Source organism: Equus caballus, chromosome 27 (genome assembly GCF_041296265.1).
Source record: "Equus caballus isolate H_3958 breed thoroughbred chromosome 27, TB-T2T, whole genome shotgun sequence".
Classification (NCBI taxonomy): domain Eukaryota; kingdom Metazoa; phylum Chordata; class Mammalia; order Perissodactyla; family Equidae; genus Equus; species Equus caballus.
In genome coordinates, this window is record NC_091710.1 from 35,145,650 (window position 1) to 35,164,730 (window position 19,081).

General features: G+C 35.8%; 1 protein-coding gene across 1 annotated transcript in view; it reads right to left on the minus strand.

The window, feature by feature from the left end:
* Positions 1–1,485: 1,485 nt before the first annotated feature.
* Positions 1,486–19,081, minus strand: part of SGCZ (sarcoglycan zeta) — a 1,066,277-nt gene continuing 1,048,681 nt past the window's right edge. Inside the window, exons 7-8 of the mRNA XM_005606355.4 lie at positions 13,696–13,819; positions 1,486–7,184 (exon numbers count right to left, since the gene is read on the minus strand). Coding sequence (XP_005606412.2) covers positions 6,990–7,184; positions 13,696–13,819 — 319 coding nt within the window. The 3' untranslated portion in view covers positions 1,486–6,989. The remainder of the gene's footprint in view (positions 7,185–13,695; positions 13,820–19,081) is intronic.

Sequence of the window (19,081 nt, forward strand, 5' to 3'; positions counted from 1 at the left end):
TCTGAGAAAAAGTTTAGTATTTATTTGTAAACTAAAATTAACACTTTCTTTTTTGACTTAATGCTTCTCCTTTTAGTATCAATGGTAATTCTTTGATAAAAAGTGTGGGGGGGCAATTTATATTTTCAACAATTTAAAGCGACTCCCTTTTTAAATTAGAATAGTTTTTTAACTGACTGAATATATTTAATTTTTAAAACACCAGTGAATACTATAATAGCACGTTTTGTCCATTACCACAAATTCTACTTTCATGGCAAGTAATATTTACTTATTATTATTATTAAGAGGGAAAGAAAAGTAAAAAAAAAAGACTGCTTTCCCTGTAAAATTTGTCACGTGACCTAAAAAGAGGGTAAGCTTCTGCCTGGTAATTAAGAGAAGCTACAGCAAAATTTTCAGTTTATGCAAGTGCCACTTTCTGTAGCTTTTCCTTTAATGATATACCAATGCTCTGAAAACACTAAAATAATATTTCATTGGAATTACTTGGCTTACTATCCATCCCCAACCTCTGCTCTCCAACATCTCCACTTCATAAGAGAAAAGATCTTAGCAAACACCAGGCATTGGCATGGTTGGCAAATGGTGTGAGGATCTACTGAAAATAAGTGTGTAAGTGTCTGGTTGCTTATTGGCACAAGCCAAAACTTTTTTGGGGATTAAATAAAGTCATCGAATATATATAATTCTCCAAATTAAAAGTATTCATTTATTTTCTATTTAGATTTAATATTTTAAAGCTTTTGTGAGCAGTGTAAATGATTCTGGTTTTGTTTTGCTTTTTCTAATATGTAGACCAATGTATAGAGATATTTGGTAGCCAAGAAAAAAGGTAATAGTGACTTAAAAAAAAAACCATTCAACGGATACTGTTGCTTTTTTGGAACACATGAGGAATAATGTCACTCTCAAAGCATGTAAGAAATTGGACTGGGAATTATACCTCCGAAAGGTAATAAATTATCCTGAACTGAGCTGGTTCTTGATATTGTGAATGTAACAAGGAAAGGAATAAATGAAACATCACATATGTAAATCCTGGTTAGTATGTGTTTATATTCACAGTTTCATGTCTATGTGTATTTGTGTGTGGTCATATATATCTGTGTAGGGGGTGTGTTTGAGCAAATAGCAATTTTTCCAGTCTCATACCAAAATCAAATCATAGAGATTGCAGAATAGATAAATAATTAGCTAATCATCTGATAAAATGTAGTGAGCATGACTTAAATCAATTTGAATTCTTTAGTTCCATTGAACATGTATTTAAGAAGAACTATATGTTCAGTTTTTCACAAGAGAAGCATCTTTATCAAGTATGAATATATAGATTAAACTAAATTTTTAAAGCGTAAATCTTAATAGAATTTATATTTAGAACACAATGGAAAAAGGTCTCTATTTACTACTACTACTCATGTCCCTCCTCTTTGAAATTGTTTTCTCAATAAAATAAATGAAATGATATGGATTTTGATTCTCTTTGTTTTGACTATCACATTTAATCATGATTACACAGTAGCACCAAAATTAGGACAAAATACAAGAATTACAGGAGAGATCTTAAATTATATGAGCTCATTGCATGCTTCAAAGTTCTCATTTTCTGAGAAAAATAAGTTTCCAACTGCCAAACTTTGTTGCATTTTCTCCCAAAAGAAATATAACCCAATCCGCCCCAAACTAAACAAAAGATACAATAGACTGGTTTTTGAATAGATATGTTATCTACAGTTTATGGAACAGATAGTCCATTTAAATAGAAAAAGATTGATTTTACATAAAGCAAGATAGAGTACAAAAGCACAGCTTTTGTAATTTTGGTAATATTGCAATTTTACAAACATATTGCATAGTATGTGTAAGAAAATAGTTCCATTTTTCATATATCTGTATATACAAGAAAACATTTACATGAAAATTACAAAACAAAATAAATGAGTAGTGGACCTGGTTTAAAGAATTGTATAAATAACGAGACACTCAAACTTGAAATTACATATTTCCATTGTAAGTGAATGTCCTTGCACATCTTTAACCCTGTTTGGCTTTTATTTATAAATATTCAAACAAATGAGATATTAAGACTGCAAAAACAAAAAGAATCACAGTTCATTATACCTCATTTCCTCTCATGTTTTTCATCGACTTTCTCAAAGAGTGGAACCACTTCAATCAACGCTTAAAAAATAGCCCCCTGGTTCTGGAAATATTTCAAATTAATTATATTCTCCAAAGAATTTTTAGCAAGCGTGAAAGTTTTAATGCAACTCGATAAATCAATCCTGGACTCATTTTGTGATACGGTCTATATATATTGGTTTTATGAATATCAAGGAATTTATTATGCATGTAGAAAAGGTAAGTGGATTACACTAACAAAGTTTTCCTTCTAAAACAAAAGCATTAATTAATGGTCTACAGCTCAGAATCCTGCAAGGAGGGTGTTTACTACCTCAAATTATAATTATAAGCCCTCCTATTCATTTGAATAAATTAGTAGAAGCAGCAGTGTTGTAAAGTTAAATACAATAGAAATCCCAGTCTTTGGTCTTTGACATTTAAACTAATGAACTGTAATATAAAACAATACGAATAACAGTGTTCAGTGAGGTCATTCATTAGTTTATGATTGTTTTAAAAGAATAAAAATACAATATTGTTTTACTTTGTGATAATGATATTTTCCAATATTCATTACTAAATATACACTAAGATGTAGAGAAAATAATTTCTCCAAGTATCTTTAAATATGGTCACATGAGCAATCTAATTAGACCAAAGCTACCGGAAGCATAAGGTGACGTCATTCACATGAAACTCAAATGTGAGTTTGGCCTTGATGGCTGTAGAGAGAATTTGGCCATTAAATGTCTTCAACTATTTTAATAATTTAATATTATGTTATTGACACTATCTGCTATAAAGCGCTTAAATGCATTAAACACTCTCCAGCTCTCTGCCTATTCCTCTCTCAAATAGAGATGCCGTGTTTGCAATGACATAATTGCTCAGTTTTGTTGTATCAAATGCCAGTTTCATAAAATGAGGCACTGTCCAATTGAGTAATTCAGATGGTAGAATATGTAGGAATTTTGAATGGCATACGTTATAAAAAATTCAGCAATTGCTGTTTGTGATCAAATTACCTTCTCTTCAAAAGACCAATGCTTTTTAGTTGGATAGAGATAAATAATAACAGAATCATCAAGAGACTATTAATACTTGTTAAATATTTCCATTAATTTCCTAAATAGTCATTTTTAATAAGACCAGAATACATTCTTTTCCTTTTTAATGTCAGCCATATTACTGAAGCTTGTCAGCAAAGCATGATTTTCCAAAAGGGATATTAATGTTCAAATGGTAAGAACAAGAAAGAAAGTATGGAAAAGGCATGGGGATTGGATGCTGGAAAGATTTGCATTTCAACATTTATAAGCAGTATTTTAAGTTATGTAAGGAGATAAAAAAAATACTAGTGCAGACTAGGTACTGGAACCAAGATTGCTGAGTCTTTTCTTTAGTGAATCAGTGAAATTTAGAGAAGAAAGTAATCAAAGAAAACTTCTAGTTTGATGTACCCCTTTCACAGATAAGAAAACTGTGGTCAAGATAACTAAATATACTTCTACAGGTCACATGAGTATATAGGGCAGAACTGGAAATGCAAGATTTCCAGGTTAAAATTTGAAGCATAAAATTATCTTAAATTTTCAGATAAATAATTATGCACCAGATTATAAAGTTTATGGTTTATAATAAAATAAGAAAAAAAAATAGGACTAAGAAATACCTGGTAGAAATTTTGGAGATGTTGAGCAAAAGAAACATGAAATTTGGAAGTGCATTTTTTTGGAAGGATCTTCCTGAAATATTCTGAAAGAAAAAAGAATGACTCCTCTTTGCTTCTCTCCTTTTGACCCCCAAAAACTGAGCTCAATCACTTCTCAGTTTATCCATTCCCAGTTAAGAATTTAAACTCTGGGAATTGTCAGTCCCTTTCCTTCCTTCTATCCTTCCTGCCTTTCTGCTTGCCTGCCTTCTTCTTTTCTTCTCTCTCTGCCTTCTCCGGCTAACCCGAATACAAAGTAGAGGGTCCATGTAGTACACTTTAAATGAATTATATTTCTGAGTTTGATTTAGGAAAGATGATATTTGCATCTCCGTAAACTGCACTATATGTATGTTGTAACATAAAAATGGTACTGGAAAAACACATAATGAATCCGTTTGGGTAGTCTGCAATTAAGGGAACTCTGTATTAAGAAAGAACCAACCCTTCTTTTATGAGGAAATTAAAGACTTTTAGGAGCAATCTTCTAAGCCTTCAAGAGAAGCTCGAATTCTGAGGCTGAGTTTATACTTAGATTCCAAGGAATCTAAAATAGCCAGTCAAGTAATTTTAACTAATATTCAGTCTTGGATAGGAAAGACATCTGTATCACTATTTTTTCCTACTAAATGTTTTTTAGTAGCAAAAATTTTTTTTTACATCATTTGGACATAATGTAAATCTTTTAACTTCTATATTTTTTGAGTTGTGTCTGTAACCTTTCAGAACATATTAGAATTCAAAATTTGACAGCCCCTCACTGGAATTGGTTTTTACACATTTTTGTCTCATCCTTTTTTTCACCTTCCCTCCTCTATGACATATAATTTAAAATTTCAATGGCCCCTTCCACCTCTTGGAATGAGAATATGTTAGAGCTGGAAGGACTCTCTGGAGACCATTTGATTCAATACTTTTTTGGTAAAGTTGAGTAAACCAAAGGCTGGAGATACTCCCAGACTGTCTAAATCAATGCACTGATTATTGGAGACAGAGCTGAGATTAGAAGCAGGGCTAATAACTAATCAAAAGAATTGTTCCCATTTGACTAAGAAACTTTCTAAGTGTTTTAATTTAGAGATATTTAGAACTTGAATATATCTCAAATTAATACATAGTGTTTTCCTAAAAAAGTCCGTAATACAGTGTTTAGCACCCATAATTTTTCAAAATCTCTTGTGTTATACTTTGTGTGAGTATTTTGCAAAAGCCAATGTGAGAATTTCTCATATTAGATTCTAATGTTTTAGTTTAAATAAATTGAACTTTTTTGTTATGGTATGAATTTTAAGCCATTGCATACATACCGTAATTCTTACTCTGAATTGATTTAAAGTTTTATACAATAACTTCCAACCACAAGTCAAGTTCTATTTTAAAAGTAATAAGCCTGTACTAGCTTTCTGATTTTTCTGCTGAGTACAGAATGCGTTTAATGAAATGGAGTTTTTTCAAGAATTCAATATGATAGGTTATCCAAGCAAGATAATTCTGGCCAAATGGTTCACTTTGCTGCTTATGTTACCCAATTTTCCTACTTTCACTAGCCAAATTGCTTCAAGTTCCAATCTCCCACTTCACCCCATGCTGTAGAGGCCTGAACCCCAAAGGTTCTACAGTCACGGACTCCCAAAATGAAATTTCCCAACACCTGCAAGAGCGTGCATGGGGGAGAAGATTGATTGGTACATGGAAATTAAGGACTTACCTTATAATAATCAAGTCATCTTCCCATAATAGGAAATGTTTAATATAATTTTACATTCTTGGATTTTGTAAGTTTCAAGAATTCGAGTTAAGGAGTGTTGGGATAAACGAATCTATAGTATACTGGAGTTATTTATTACGAGCTCATTTACAAAAAGAAGCATGGAGAACAGAAGGTACTATGATTTCTGTTGTCAGGGTAGCTTAACAGTCTAATAAAAATAACTAGATGTTAAAACCTGAAAGGAAATGTAACTAAATTCCTTAAAATATGAATCTAATGGAGTAAACACATTTTCAACATGTTTGTTAACAGTGGTATTTTTTACTCTTTAAGCATGGATTTTTAATTTAATTTCTACCATCCTTAAATCTTAACCTCCAAGAAAAAATATATAGATATAATTCTGAAGATGATATTCCAATGGAAAGTGAATCCATTCTCAGCATTATGCATCATATTAGTGTTTATTTATTTAGAGGATGTTTGAATTTTAGCAGTCAGAGTCAAGTATAAAGTGGATGGAGCAAACAAAAATTGTACTATTAGGACCTGGTGTAAAGGATAACACGTAAATTAAAAAAAAAAAAAAGAGCTACGGATTCCACACCATCAGTATGTCCCTCTTAATCCTACCTTATATTGCAATAAATTAGATGTTTTGTTAAAAGCAAATACATCACATGCAATAGCCAAGTAAATACTATATAAGGCCATTCAGATCTGACAAATGACAGTATAATGGCGTTTTGTTAATTCTGTAAAGATTATATTGCTGAGTGCTTTCAAAATTACCTAATGTACAAAATTCTAGACGTAATAGACAAAGAGTAACAACACATCGAATTTAAAGAAACAAATAAAACTCAGGGTGGGATTCTGTATTGTTTAGTTGTGTTTTGTTAAAAACTATGTATTGAATTTAACTTTTAGTAAAGCAAGCATTACATAATGCTTTAAAATTTTAAAATTCAGGGATAAAAGTTTACATCCAAAAAGATGAATGGAAAATTGTGCTTTCAGACTGTAGAATTAGTTTTCTCACAGGGTTAACCATTTCATCTTGCCATTGGATACTGGGAATTTCATCCATGTCATGTATGCATATGCAGTTCATATCCAGGTCCTGCAAAAATCTAAAACTGTGTGCTTCACTTCATGTAGCAAAGGCACCTATGTTGTTCTCCCTTTTGAGCAAAAGTTATGATCCAGTTTTCCCGCTGAAGATGATTTTTCCATTGTTCTGTCATTCGCACTTTCTGTGTTGGACAGTACGGTAAATCACACGAGAAGGTGGTGGTGAATCCCTGCTTACACTGGAAAAAGTTGCTCTGTGGACCATTTGAAGAAGCTCTGGACTGATCACAAGGGAAACCGAGCAAAACTGTGAAGCAGACGGACAGGAACAAAAGGCTATTCTGGTGTGAGGAGAAATCAGTCACTTCAGTTCCATAAGCAGATGTTGCTACTGGACTGACAAGTGGAACCTACTCCTGCTGGAGAAAGGTACAGTTTGCCATTGGGACAGACGCACAGTTCATAGACTGTCTGTCGAGAATTTGAGGAGCTCGATGAAGAAGATGAAAAGGAGGCGGTCGGTAGATTTCCCAGCCGGATTGTATCTGCATTCAAAAATATCTAGGGGGAAAAGAAATTGCATTTTAATTCACTTTAGCATTTTACATTTCTCAGAGCTTGACAATATAGTCTAATAAGAAAGCCTACACAACAAACAATTATATTGGTTTAGCTGCCATGCTTTGTTGAACAAACAAATTACATTCCTACGGTATAGCCCAAAAGCTCGGCAGCTATCTTCTCCTTTGGGACGTGGTGCATTCTCACAGAAAGCCCGATCTGAAAAGGGATATTGTACAATCTGCTTAAGGGGCCAACCTAGTTATTCAAACATCACAGAAAATTAATGATTTTGACAGTCTCTCAATTTAGCTTTTTAATCATGCCTAGTCTAAAGAACATACAAAGAAATAAGGATGTTCATGGAGATGACATTACTGAAGTGATGGGCAATTAATTAAAAACAAATTTACTCTCTGGCCTGATTTTTTTAAATACTTATAAAATCACGTTGACAGACAGTCTAAAGGATATACCGAGTAGGTAATCTGCACAATTAACAACAGATATAATCAGGTTTGAAGTCTCCATGAAACAGTGACTTGTACTCAACACCTACTTTGCTATGTCTTCTAACTTGCAAATTACTTCACTGCTTCCAAATAATGGACACAACACGTTGATGGACAGTGATCATATGGTTTTAACATGCATGGGGAAAGTTCCAAAGAAAGAAAAATTGAATCATGAATGTGAGTGAGCAAAGAAATAACTCTCTCTAGCTTTTTCCTCATTCTACTGTTATATAGCTAATTACTGCCTAAAGGCATCTCTAAATTGACAGGACAATCAAAGACTACTCCATTTTCCACATATTTGCCCTCATCCAAGTCCTATTCATGTCTTAGTGGGACTCCTAATAGCTTGCTTCCCATAACTTGCTTCCCAGCTGGCATTCTTGTCCTCGTCCAGTGTATTTTACATACTGTATAGACCTAATTTTTAAGAAATGCAAATCAAATCATGCCCCCCCCCCCACCCCCGTGCTCAAAATTCTCTAATGGCCTCCTCTGTCCACACTTCAACTGAATCTTGATTCCTCTCCATGGTCCACAAGCCCTGTGTGACCTGGCCTATCTTTTTAACATTTCTTATAATTCTTCTTACTCAAGCTCTTGCATTTTCTCAAATATACCAAAGAACTCTGGTCTCAGGGCTTTTTTATTCCCTATTTCATTAGCCTGAAATACTTTTCTCCAGATATTTACAAGTGGGGGTGTATATCACGTAGGTGGTTTGAGAACAGGGGTAGGAGGGAGATTTCCACTGTTTGCCTTTTTCATGCTGTATAGATTTTGAAACACAGGAATCGATTGCATACTGCAAGGAAGCCAGAAAATGGATTCATATATTATGGGCATGTATACTTTAGATTAATTTAGACGTGACCATGTTTAATCAGATCTTTACCAGACGGTCACCTTCTCAGATAGGATTTCTTAATTCTCTGATTAAAATAAGACTAATCCATAAACCTCTCCTTGACAGCTTTATTTTTCTCTATAGTAAGGATCTCTTCTTGGGCCGGCCCGGTGGCGCAGCGGTTAAGTTCACACATTCCACGTCTCGGCAGTCAGGGGTTTGCCAGTTTGGATCCCGGGTGGAGACATGGCACCTCTTGGCATGCCACGCTGTGGTAGGCATCCCACATATAAAGTAGAGGAAGATGGGCACGATGTTAGCTCAGGGCCAGGCTTCCTCAGCAAAAAGAGGAGGACTGGCAGTAGTTAGCTCAGGCCTAATCTTCCTCAAAAAAGAAAAAAAAGAATCTCTTCTTAACATTATATTGTGTGTATTCATTATTTGTTGTTTGTTTCTCTTACTTGAAAGTAAGGTCTGTGAGGGCAGGGCCTGTCTTTGGTTCCTGGCTATAGAATAGTGCACAGAATTGTGCCAGTGCACATGGCATGAAAGAACATTCTTCCTTCACCTTGCACGTCTCTCCCTTCTAGGGTACAATTGTCACCCTCCACCAAAGTCCAGTTCATCTTCTCCATCCTCCATGGGTCTTCTCTGACGCTCCAAGGTGAAAGACTCTTCTTATTTTGTTCTCCCATAGAATTTATTATTATTAATATTTTATTTTGCTGATCACTTGATATGTTATTTTGTAGTCATATTATATCTTACTTTTCCTACTAAACTATGTCCTTCTTGAAGGTAACATCACACCTGAATTTTTTTATAACTTTACAATATTTGACTGTGCACATACAGCTTCCCCATAATGCAAATAGCTATTGAATACATGAATAGATTACAAAATAAATGAATTATTGCATTTACCAACAGTATTCAAAGTTCAGAAAACATGAATAGAGTTTTTGTTTGTAGGTGTCAAATGTTAAAATTTATTACCCCATAATTACTTCTGGGTTAAGTGACACAATTTTTTAAAGAAGATTATTATTATTATTTCTGATGTGAAAGTTAAAAGCACAAAACCTAAGACAAAGAAAATGACAATACATTTTTGGGGTGTAGATGCTGGGCCTCATTTTTCTGCTTCTGTGTTTCCATGTTGAGGGACATCAATGAGTGTAACATGGTAATTGGTACACACTCTGGGCTCTTGCATTCATGTCTCCACAGGAGAGGAGGATGACTTCTCTTACTGGCTGGGTTTGAGAGAGGAACTGGGCTTGAATAGCCCATCCTTTTCTCACCTCTTTTTAGGAGCTAGCATGCTTTCAGAGAGCAGACATTCTCAAGCTTCACAAATGCTAATTGGTGACAAGCTCTGGGACCCTGTGGTTTTAGGTCTGCGTATTTGGAGGTGAGTTCACTCTGAAGAAAAATCAGGAGCTGGTGCTCTGGCCAAGAAACCATGAGACATAGGTAATAAAGAATGGAACATGGAAAGCTAAACAACACGTGGATAAGGAGGCTCATATGGGATTGATCAAATGACTGTAAGATATTGTGAATGGCTTATTTATTAGTAAGTACAGAAAGCAATGTTACCGGTTAGCTTTGGTGGTTTGCAGAGGCTTGCTGACACAATGCCAAATTGCTGGATTTTATAGTTATGGCCTCTTTCTATTGGTGTAGCCTGAATAGCTGTGGAAAGTAGCTGTTTTTATACATATAGGGCATGCAGGTGGCAGCCTTGGAAACCAAGCATAGCTGTGGAGGCCTCACCAATGGAGTCAGTCTTGGAGGACTTGGGCCTTATGGTGTGTGGCCTGCTTCAGCTTAGCTACGGCAGTGCCCTCTAGCTCTCCTTTCAGGACAGTATTTAGCTATATGACAATACTTAATCCCGTAAACTTCTGAGATCCAAGCTGTAGCCTGACCCATGTAAGGCAATTAGATTTTATTAATAGGTAAATTAAAATGAATGGGGTCTTTAAAAAGAGAAAGTGGCATTTTCTTGGCTTGAGATAGAAAATTAAGTCACGAGATAAAAAGGAGTGTCATGTATTGATTCTTTTCAACCCAACATTGCTCAGCTTCTCCAGCATGGAAAGGCTTGCTCATATCTCTTTCTGTTCTGGTAACACAATTACTATGATACTGTTCACTTTCCAACTTCTACAATTGATATTTCTATTCTATATTGCCCCATAAGCCATATAATCTATTTGTTCCGAAACTCTTCCTCGTACTCAGAATTACACCCCTGAGCGTTTGAGTCACAGCCCACTGTCTTCTCCCCACCAAGAATTCATTTACCCCCTTCTCACCTGTTGAAATCACGCCTATCACTGTCATAGAAAAGGTTAACTAATTTGCAAAATAAAAATGGTTTTATCCTTCCTCTGTGATCTTGTAAAGTATATGTTATGTTATTGCATTGAATACGCTTTTATAACTCTTTTAAAGTTCCACACACAATCATGATTCGTGTTGTCTTCAGAGCTGAATTTGAAATTCCTTGCAACACCATGTGTGAAATCATTGAAACTTCTGCAGTGCAGAATTTTGGGTCCAATTCATTCTTGTGCATTTTGTCTGTTGTTTTGGTTACCTCAATACCGTGTCTGTTCTGATGTTAACTTGTTTAAAACTATCTAAAGGTAGGGACTTTACCTATTTCTGTGTTGTTTAGTGAATGATCAATCTGCCTTTCTGTGGTGTAGTCAGTGAAGCAATGAGAAAGATTTTATATCATCTCACACTTCATAGGAAAATTACACGCTATTTTATTCTAATATAAAGTTTTGTGCTTTTCTGTATCTTTATTTTATTAATATAAAAAAATGACCACAGCTGAACACCTCTGGCTATGATTTCATTATAGCGTAATACTTAATTCACAATTAAATTCTAATCTGTAATTGAATCCAAGGATACTGCTGATACGTTGAATAAAAGAACGTATAAAGTGGTGCACAAATATGAGCAGAACAGAGATTAGTAACCATCAATATGTATTATGGGATGATAGTATGAATAATTTGAATGTATTATTAGCATGATAAATGCAATGTTTTTAAAAAGAATATGAGATATTGAAGAAAGATTTCTGGCTTGCTATAGTAGAAAAAGTACTGTAGTCTGCAATTATAGTGGAAAGAAATCCTCAAAAGTGAAATGGATATGTTTTTTAAATATCACTAAGCCTATTTCTAAATCATTTAAGTTACAATATCTACTCAGATGATAATATGTTCCTGCCAGTAGGTTTGTTGATAAAAAGGAAGCAAAATACATACAGTCTTGCGTTGCTTAACGATGGGGATATGTTCTGAGAAACGCATTGTTAGGCAATTTCATCATTTTGCTAACATCATGGAGTGTACTTACACAAACCTAGATGGTATAGCTGACTACACACACAGGCTAGATGGTACTAATCCTATGGGACCACCGTTATATATGTGGTCCAGCATTGACCAAAATGTCGTTATGCGGTGCATGACTATGAGTAAAATTTGTCTTGAATCAATACAACGTTAACAGCATAAAGATGACAGAGGAACATCGTCCTCTGATTCTATTAATTTATGCCCTCGTCTTTATGTGTGAAGAGATATGAAATGCTCCAGAGGATCTCTCAAATTCTTCTTCCATTCTTTTTCTTCTCAACTTGACGTTTGTAAACTCATAATAAAAAATAAGCACATGAAGGAAGAAAATGCTAAGGGAATTAATTGGTAGAAACAGCAATACAATGATTTAGACTTTCAAGGACTTCGGAAATTGTAGCAAAAGTATTCAGAGTAGAGTATGTATTATGTATAAGGCTATGAAATAATTGAAGTAGAATTAAAAACAAACAAGCAAAGAAAAGAGCAACCACCAAGATGTCCTGGCAGATTCAAAAAACCAACAGATGAGAATCCTAGAAATGAACAACATAATTACTGAAATTAAAAGCTCAATTTAGGGATTAAAGAAGAGATTAGATACTGAAGATCAGATACCTGGGCATGTAGAGCTGAATAAATAAGCAGAGTGAGGCACAAGGAGATAAAACAATAGAAACTAGGAAGGAGAGGCTAAGAGACCTGGAGGGAAGAGAATGAAAAGACATAGCGTTTCTTCAGAGTTTCAGAAGAAGGCCATTGAGACAGGGGGAGAGGTAATATGTGAAGACATGCTGCCGAGGAATTGACAAAAATGTGGTTCTGCAAACACAACAATCACAACATACATAGCAAATAAGATAAATGAAATAAATATGTGTCTATTGCATTACAGTGAAAGAGTGGAAGATCAAATGCAAGGTGTTCTCTAAAGCAGCCAGTGAGGAAAAGCAGATGCTCTTTAAACGAATGACAACAGACTGAAAGGAGATTCTGGGGGAAATAAAGCGACACGGAAGAAAAATATTAGCATGCATCTCCTTATCTAGGAAATAACAATCAGGCTAAATGATAAAGTAAACTTTTGTTTCTCTTTTAGCAAAAATATAGGGGCCATTTCTACAGAAACAAACATCTGAAGTACTTTTTGGAAGAAGTTTTTGAAAACCAAAACAGGACAAAAAAACAAAGATTCTTGATATTATTTTGATACTCATTATGTTTATCTGCCAATTTTGAAATTACAGGATTTTAGATGCCCCACTTGTAATTGACTTATGAATGAATATCTTTCAGTAGAAAATAAGTGGAGCTTTGACTTAAGAAAATAACATTAGGGGGGCCGGCCCATTGGCACAGTGGTTAAGTTCGCAAGTTCCAATTCTCAGCGGCCCAAGGTTCACCAGTTTGGATCCCGGGTGCGGACACGGCACCGCTTGAAACGCCATGCTGCGGTAGGCGTCCCACATATAAAGTAGAGGAAGATGGGCACGGATGTTAGCTCAGGGCCAGGCTTCTTCAGCAAAAAGAGGAGGACTGGCAGTAGTTAACTCAGGGCTAATCTTCCTCCAAAAAAAAAAAAAGAAAGAAAATAACATTAGGTTTACCAAATTTCATATTCAAGGAGCAGTATTAATATTTTCATCATTTAAGCTCTCTTAGGAAGCAATTCTGTCTGTTTCACCTGAAATCATATGCATGTAATTTGAGAAGATGCACACTTAGCACTGAAGGACCAGTCTCTGCCCCTCAGAACTCACCTCCCCTTCTGTAGACTGCAAATGGAGCTCCTTCCTGCAAGTGGCCTTGAAGTCTCCTGCAGCAGCACTCACCTGGACCCCTCGAGGAGCTTCCATGATCAAGGACCTGGTTGGTGATTCAAGCCTAAAAGAAAAACAAAAGAATCCTTAATCGTAAAAAGAATAAATTACGGTGGTCTAGAAGATAACATTACTCAACTGAAATGAAACAAACGACAGTAAGGCATAAATAAAAATCTTTGCCATTTCACAAAAAGCCAAAAGCAGTTTTTGAATGATTTTTAATTGCCTTATCTATTTTTTGGCTCTTTATGAAACTCTTCATTTGTTACACATCTATTATTTATTCTTTTTTACTCTCGTAATGATTTAGTAACAGTTTCTTAGGTTGTTTCCCGTTACAACGTACATGAAAAGTAGGTCATGATAAGTTTACTTGTTTAAATCTTTTATACATTTTCAATATTAATGATGGAGGGTTAATAAATAAATTTTTATAAATTTAGCATGGAAGTATGCCTCAATAGAGTTCCTGTCTTGCAAGAATGAGAAAGCGTTAATGAAAGTCATTAATATTGAGAAGTTTCAAGCATGCACAGTCAAAATTGTGTAAACTTGAAAAATGTTGAAGTACTGTTTACACTTCTAGAAATTGATTAAAATGAAGAAACGAAACATTTCCTATATTAGCTGAGCTATACTGGCCCAGGAAAACGCCCATAGAATGGATGACATTAGGCTGAGAAAGAAAAATTACATGAAGGATGCTACACAAGTACACATGTGATTAAATGTTGATGGCATAAATTTTGATGAAGAAAACAGGTGTTTTAGATAGTTGTGCCTGCAAAAAAAGATAGTTTGGAGGTGGTTTCAAAATTATCTTTAAATACAAAAGTAGAGAAAAAAACAAAAGAAAGCAGAATACAGAAACTAGGTAACACTAGTTATCTAAAAAACACTAGTGTGAGGGGCCAACCCTGTTGTGTAGTGATTAAGTTCACGCGCTCCACTTCAGCAACCCTGGGTTCACAGCTTCAGATCCTGGGTGCAACCTAGTACGCTCATAAAGCAATGCTGTGGTGGTGTCCCATGTAACATGGAGGACGATTGGCACAGATGTTAGCTCAGGGCCAATCTCTCTCACAAAAAAAACCCAAAAAGCAAGAACACTAATGTGAGAAGAGGTAGGATTCCTGAGTGAGTCTTGGATAAGCGCTCGAGCTGCAATTGCCTGTGTTCCCTGGACCACACAACTTTAGGACAAGAGCCTTAGGCTCACATTTACCATCATCCAGAGCAACTGGTGGCCTTTGAGGCAATAGATCCGGAGCTGGTTTGCAGGGAGAACCACATCAAATAGTCTGATCTCTGAAGACCAGCTCTGAGTACTGAAGTTGAACTTAAAGACTCGAAAGTGATATAAAGGACTAGAGCCAGCATTTACAAGAACCGATTTCGACGTTTTGAATGTTTTACTTTTTTTCCACTCTCCAAAGCCACTTTGAAATTTTGATGTCTAGGGTCCCCTTGGACATCCTCATAAAATCCCCGGAGGGTCAGGTTTTGAATATATATATTTTAAAGAAATGTCTACATCTTGTTGCTTTTTTAACAAAACAAAAATAATACGTTTTCTAAAAGCATTTGAAAAAATGAAAAAAATCACTCATAATTTTTCACTCATAATCCTCATACTTTGCACACAGTATCTAAATTTCAAAATCTGAATGTTAAAATGTATGTTTTACAAGTGACTTCCCCTGATATGCCCCCAAATATACACCGCCTTGAGTAGTATATCAGTGACCACCACTGTTTCCATTTGTTCATTATCCATAACATCAAATGCAATTATATACATTTTGAAATGATTGAACCGTTCAAACAGAAGTCAGGTAAGACTTTAATTAAAATGGGTTAATGTTCTAAAACAGATTGTGAATCTGACATTCAAGAAAACATAATTCACTGAGTTTATGAGCGGGAGGAAAAGCACACTTACTTTATCAAATAATTGATCTGGTTTGGTTTGCCTCCAAGCAAACTAAAGGGGTGGGATTATTACTCATACATTTGATAGAAAATATCCATATTAAATGTATGCATTGTTTGTAACATATTTGTACCATGTTTGATATTTGGTACTAGAACATTAAAATATATTAAGTCTTTCTGGGCTTTTGAGTTTTTCTGTTCTCATCTTTATTAATTATTGAATCAGAAAATGTTTATTATATTCATCAACTTCAGGTATTCATTGCCGGTGTAGCCACAGAGTACAGTGTGTTGCCAATACCGACATAGAGGACCCCTATTGAAAGAGGTGGTGAAGAGTGAGAGCAGGGTTCAGGACAGTTAGCCAGCAGCAGTAAGCCTCAATTTTGTCATTGCTAAATTGGAAAATATGATTTTTTCTTATAAGATCATAAAAAATTTCTTAAAAGAATTAAGGGGGATAAGTATGTGGTGGGCTAGGATTTTGAGATATTAATGGCATTTCCTCCCCTGTCCCGTTTACACTCGCTCTTTGTGTCTTTGTGCTTCTCCCAAGCACTAAGCAGTATCCTTTACCGCAAATTGAGGATGATGGAGCAGAGAAGCTGATAAGGATCTTTTAAGTGTCCTACCTTATAGACATTTTGAGTTGAAAAGAAAAAACTTAGCCATTTAGTGTGTTGAAAATGATTCAGCACATAAACAAAAACATCAGAAGAAAACCAAAATCGGTGAGAGCTTGTTGTGGATTCCCACCTGTTGGACAACTGTTTTCATTATTTTGAGGAAGATTAGCCCTGAGCTAACATCTGCCGCCAATCCTCCTCTTTTTGCTGAGGAAGATTGGCCTTGAGCTGACATCTGTGCCCATCTTCCTCTACTTTATATGTGGGACACCTGCCACAGCATGGCTTGATGACCGGTAGGTCCACCCCTGGGATCTGAACCCATGAACCCAAGGCTGCCCAAGTGGAACACATGAACCCAACCACTAGCCACCAGGGTGGCCCCAGGTTCTCTTGTTTTTACCTGGGATTGCATCACTGTACCAAGGGGCTTACACTGTGCCAAAGCATTTGATGGTGACATTTGGTCATTTGTAGCCTCATGATCCAAGCTGGCATTTGTGAAGAGGTTCTCATTTTTCTCTCCACTTGTCTGCATTCACCACAAGTCACTGCTCCTCCCTCCTTTGAGGTTCTTTGATCTCTTGTCCTCAGTTAACCTGAGACATCACTAGTGTCCTCAAACCTCTAACACCTAAAGAACAAAGGTTTCACCACCTAGGACTTGGCCTCAGGTAACAGAACACAGAGAACCATTCAAGACCATCTGTTGATTCCCCTCCAAATCTTCTCTATCCAATGAATCAAGAAGACAGTTCTTGGGGCTAGCCTGGTGGCACAGTGGTTAAGTTAGCATGCTCCGCCTAATTGGCCTGGGGTTTGCCGGTTTGGATGATGCTTAATAAATTGACTAGCTGTACTAAAGAAAACAACATTAGATCCTTAACCCTTCCTGCAAGAAAAAATTCCAGTTTACCTGTTCAAAATATAAAAACCAGTAAATAAACCACAGACTGTAATTTTCTTTTTTTTCTTTTACTTTTTTTTTGAGGAAGGTTGGCCTTGAGTTAACATCGGTGCCCATCTTCCTCTACTTTATATGTAAGATGCCTGCCACAGCATGGCTTGGTAAGAGTTGGGTAGGTCCACACCCAGGATCCGAACCAGCAAACCCCTGGGCCACCGACACGGAACGTGCGAACTTAACTGCTGTGCCACCGGCCCAGCCCCCAGACTACAATTTTCAATAGAAAATTCAGAACATAACTTCAATTTTACTTATTCAAAGTATAGCACTAAGAAAGAAATAATCTACCATACAAAATAAATAATAGAAAATTAGAAGGAAATATCCAAGTCTAGAAATGGGAAACCTTTAAAGCAAGATGGAAAGCCCCCAAATCATAAAGTCTTAGGTTTATTCTAGATATCCTGGACTTCTCAAATCAGCCAAGAATCCCTATAGAATGTCCTGGGCTCAGATCTCACAATTCAAATCAGACTAAGCCTAGATTCTCTTCAAGAACTACTTAACTGGTAGACACTTGGGAACACAGTATCAACAGTTAATGATGCCCTGCTTCTCTCCCATACAGAAGTTCTCAAGCCTCTACTGAGGAGGATTGAGAACACAGTAGGGGTTTTAACTTAAACTATTCATTTTATTAGAAAGCATTCTCTAAAAGGGCCTGTTGAAAAGCAAAACCCACATTTGTTGGCAAAACTTGTGAATTTTTATTTAATTAGTGAAGCACAATTGTTTTTCATTTTGAAAGCATTAGAGCAATCACGGCAATGAGTGTCAGACTAGTCTTCATAGTGGGTACCCATGGATTAGAGCAGAGAGAAGGATTAAGGTTGAACTCTGAGTCACCCTGCTACTTTTGTTTTCCAGGAAATTCTATATTTATAGTGTTTACATACCAAAGATGCAACAAGACTTTGTTTTTAAGGTATTGTGCACTTCTCAAATTTGAAAATGAGTGGCCTACATCTCTAGAAGAATTCTCAACATTCTGAGAAAAGAATTCAGACTTCTTTGAAAGTAAGATGCAAGAGACAATTACTAAATAGAAACGTAAGCAGAACTGAAGCGGCGTGTATCTTGTTCTTGCTAAATATTTAACCCAGGTCCAGAGACATAGTAGGCAGTCATTCTTCGCAGTTTCAATGATGGAATGAACGGACAATTGAGCAGAAAAATGTTTTAAGAAAAAGTTAATGCAAATTGTGACCTGAACATACAAGAAATGTTACTGGCTTATCACTTGAGGCTACGGTGAGCCTTTTTCAGCCTCAAATCACATTGTTTTTGTTCCCTCTATTTTTGTTTTTTGCCTACTTGCACCCCCCATTATGGTCTCTTCCTTTAAATTCGATCAAACAAATCTCTAGATCAATTGTTGCTCTGTGTTCTCAAGATGACAAGCTGAAACAAGCTTCTCATAATGATCATTTGCTACTAACTCTAAATAAATATATAAATACATACATAGAATGAAAGAATAAAAGGAAAGGAGGCAGAAAGAGAGGGAGGAAAGGGGGGAGAAGGAGAGGGGAGGGGAGGGGAGAGGAGGAGAGAGGAAGGGAGAGAAGGGGGAGGAGAGGAGAGAAGAAAAATGCTAGTTTAGTACTCTGTTTTTTCCTCATAGGTACAAAAATATCAGGAAAGCATTTTACTCCTTTATTGACAAAATGTCTCAGGGCAAAATCTCTACTACTTTATAAATGGTGCCTTTCCTCGAACACACGTATGATGTAAATTAGAGCTCTATGTTTCTAGAGATTCACTTGGAGCCTGCAAACTTAAACATTTCAGTTTT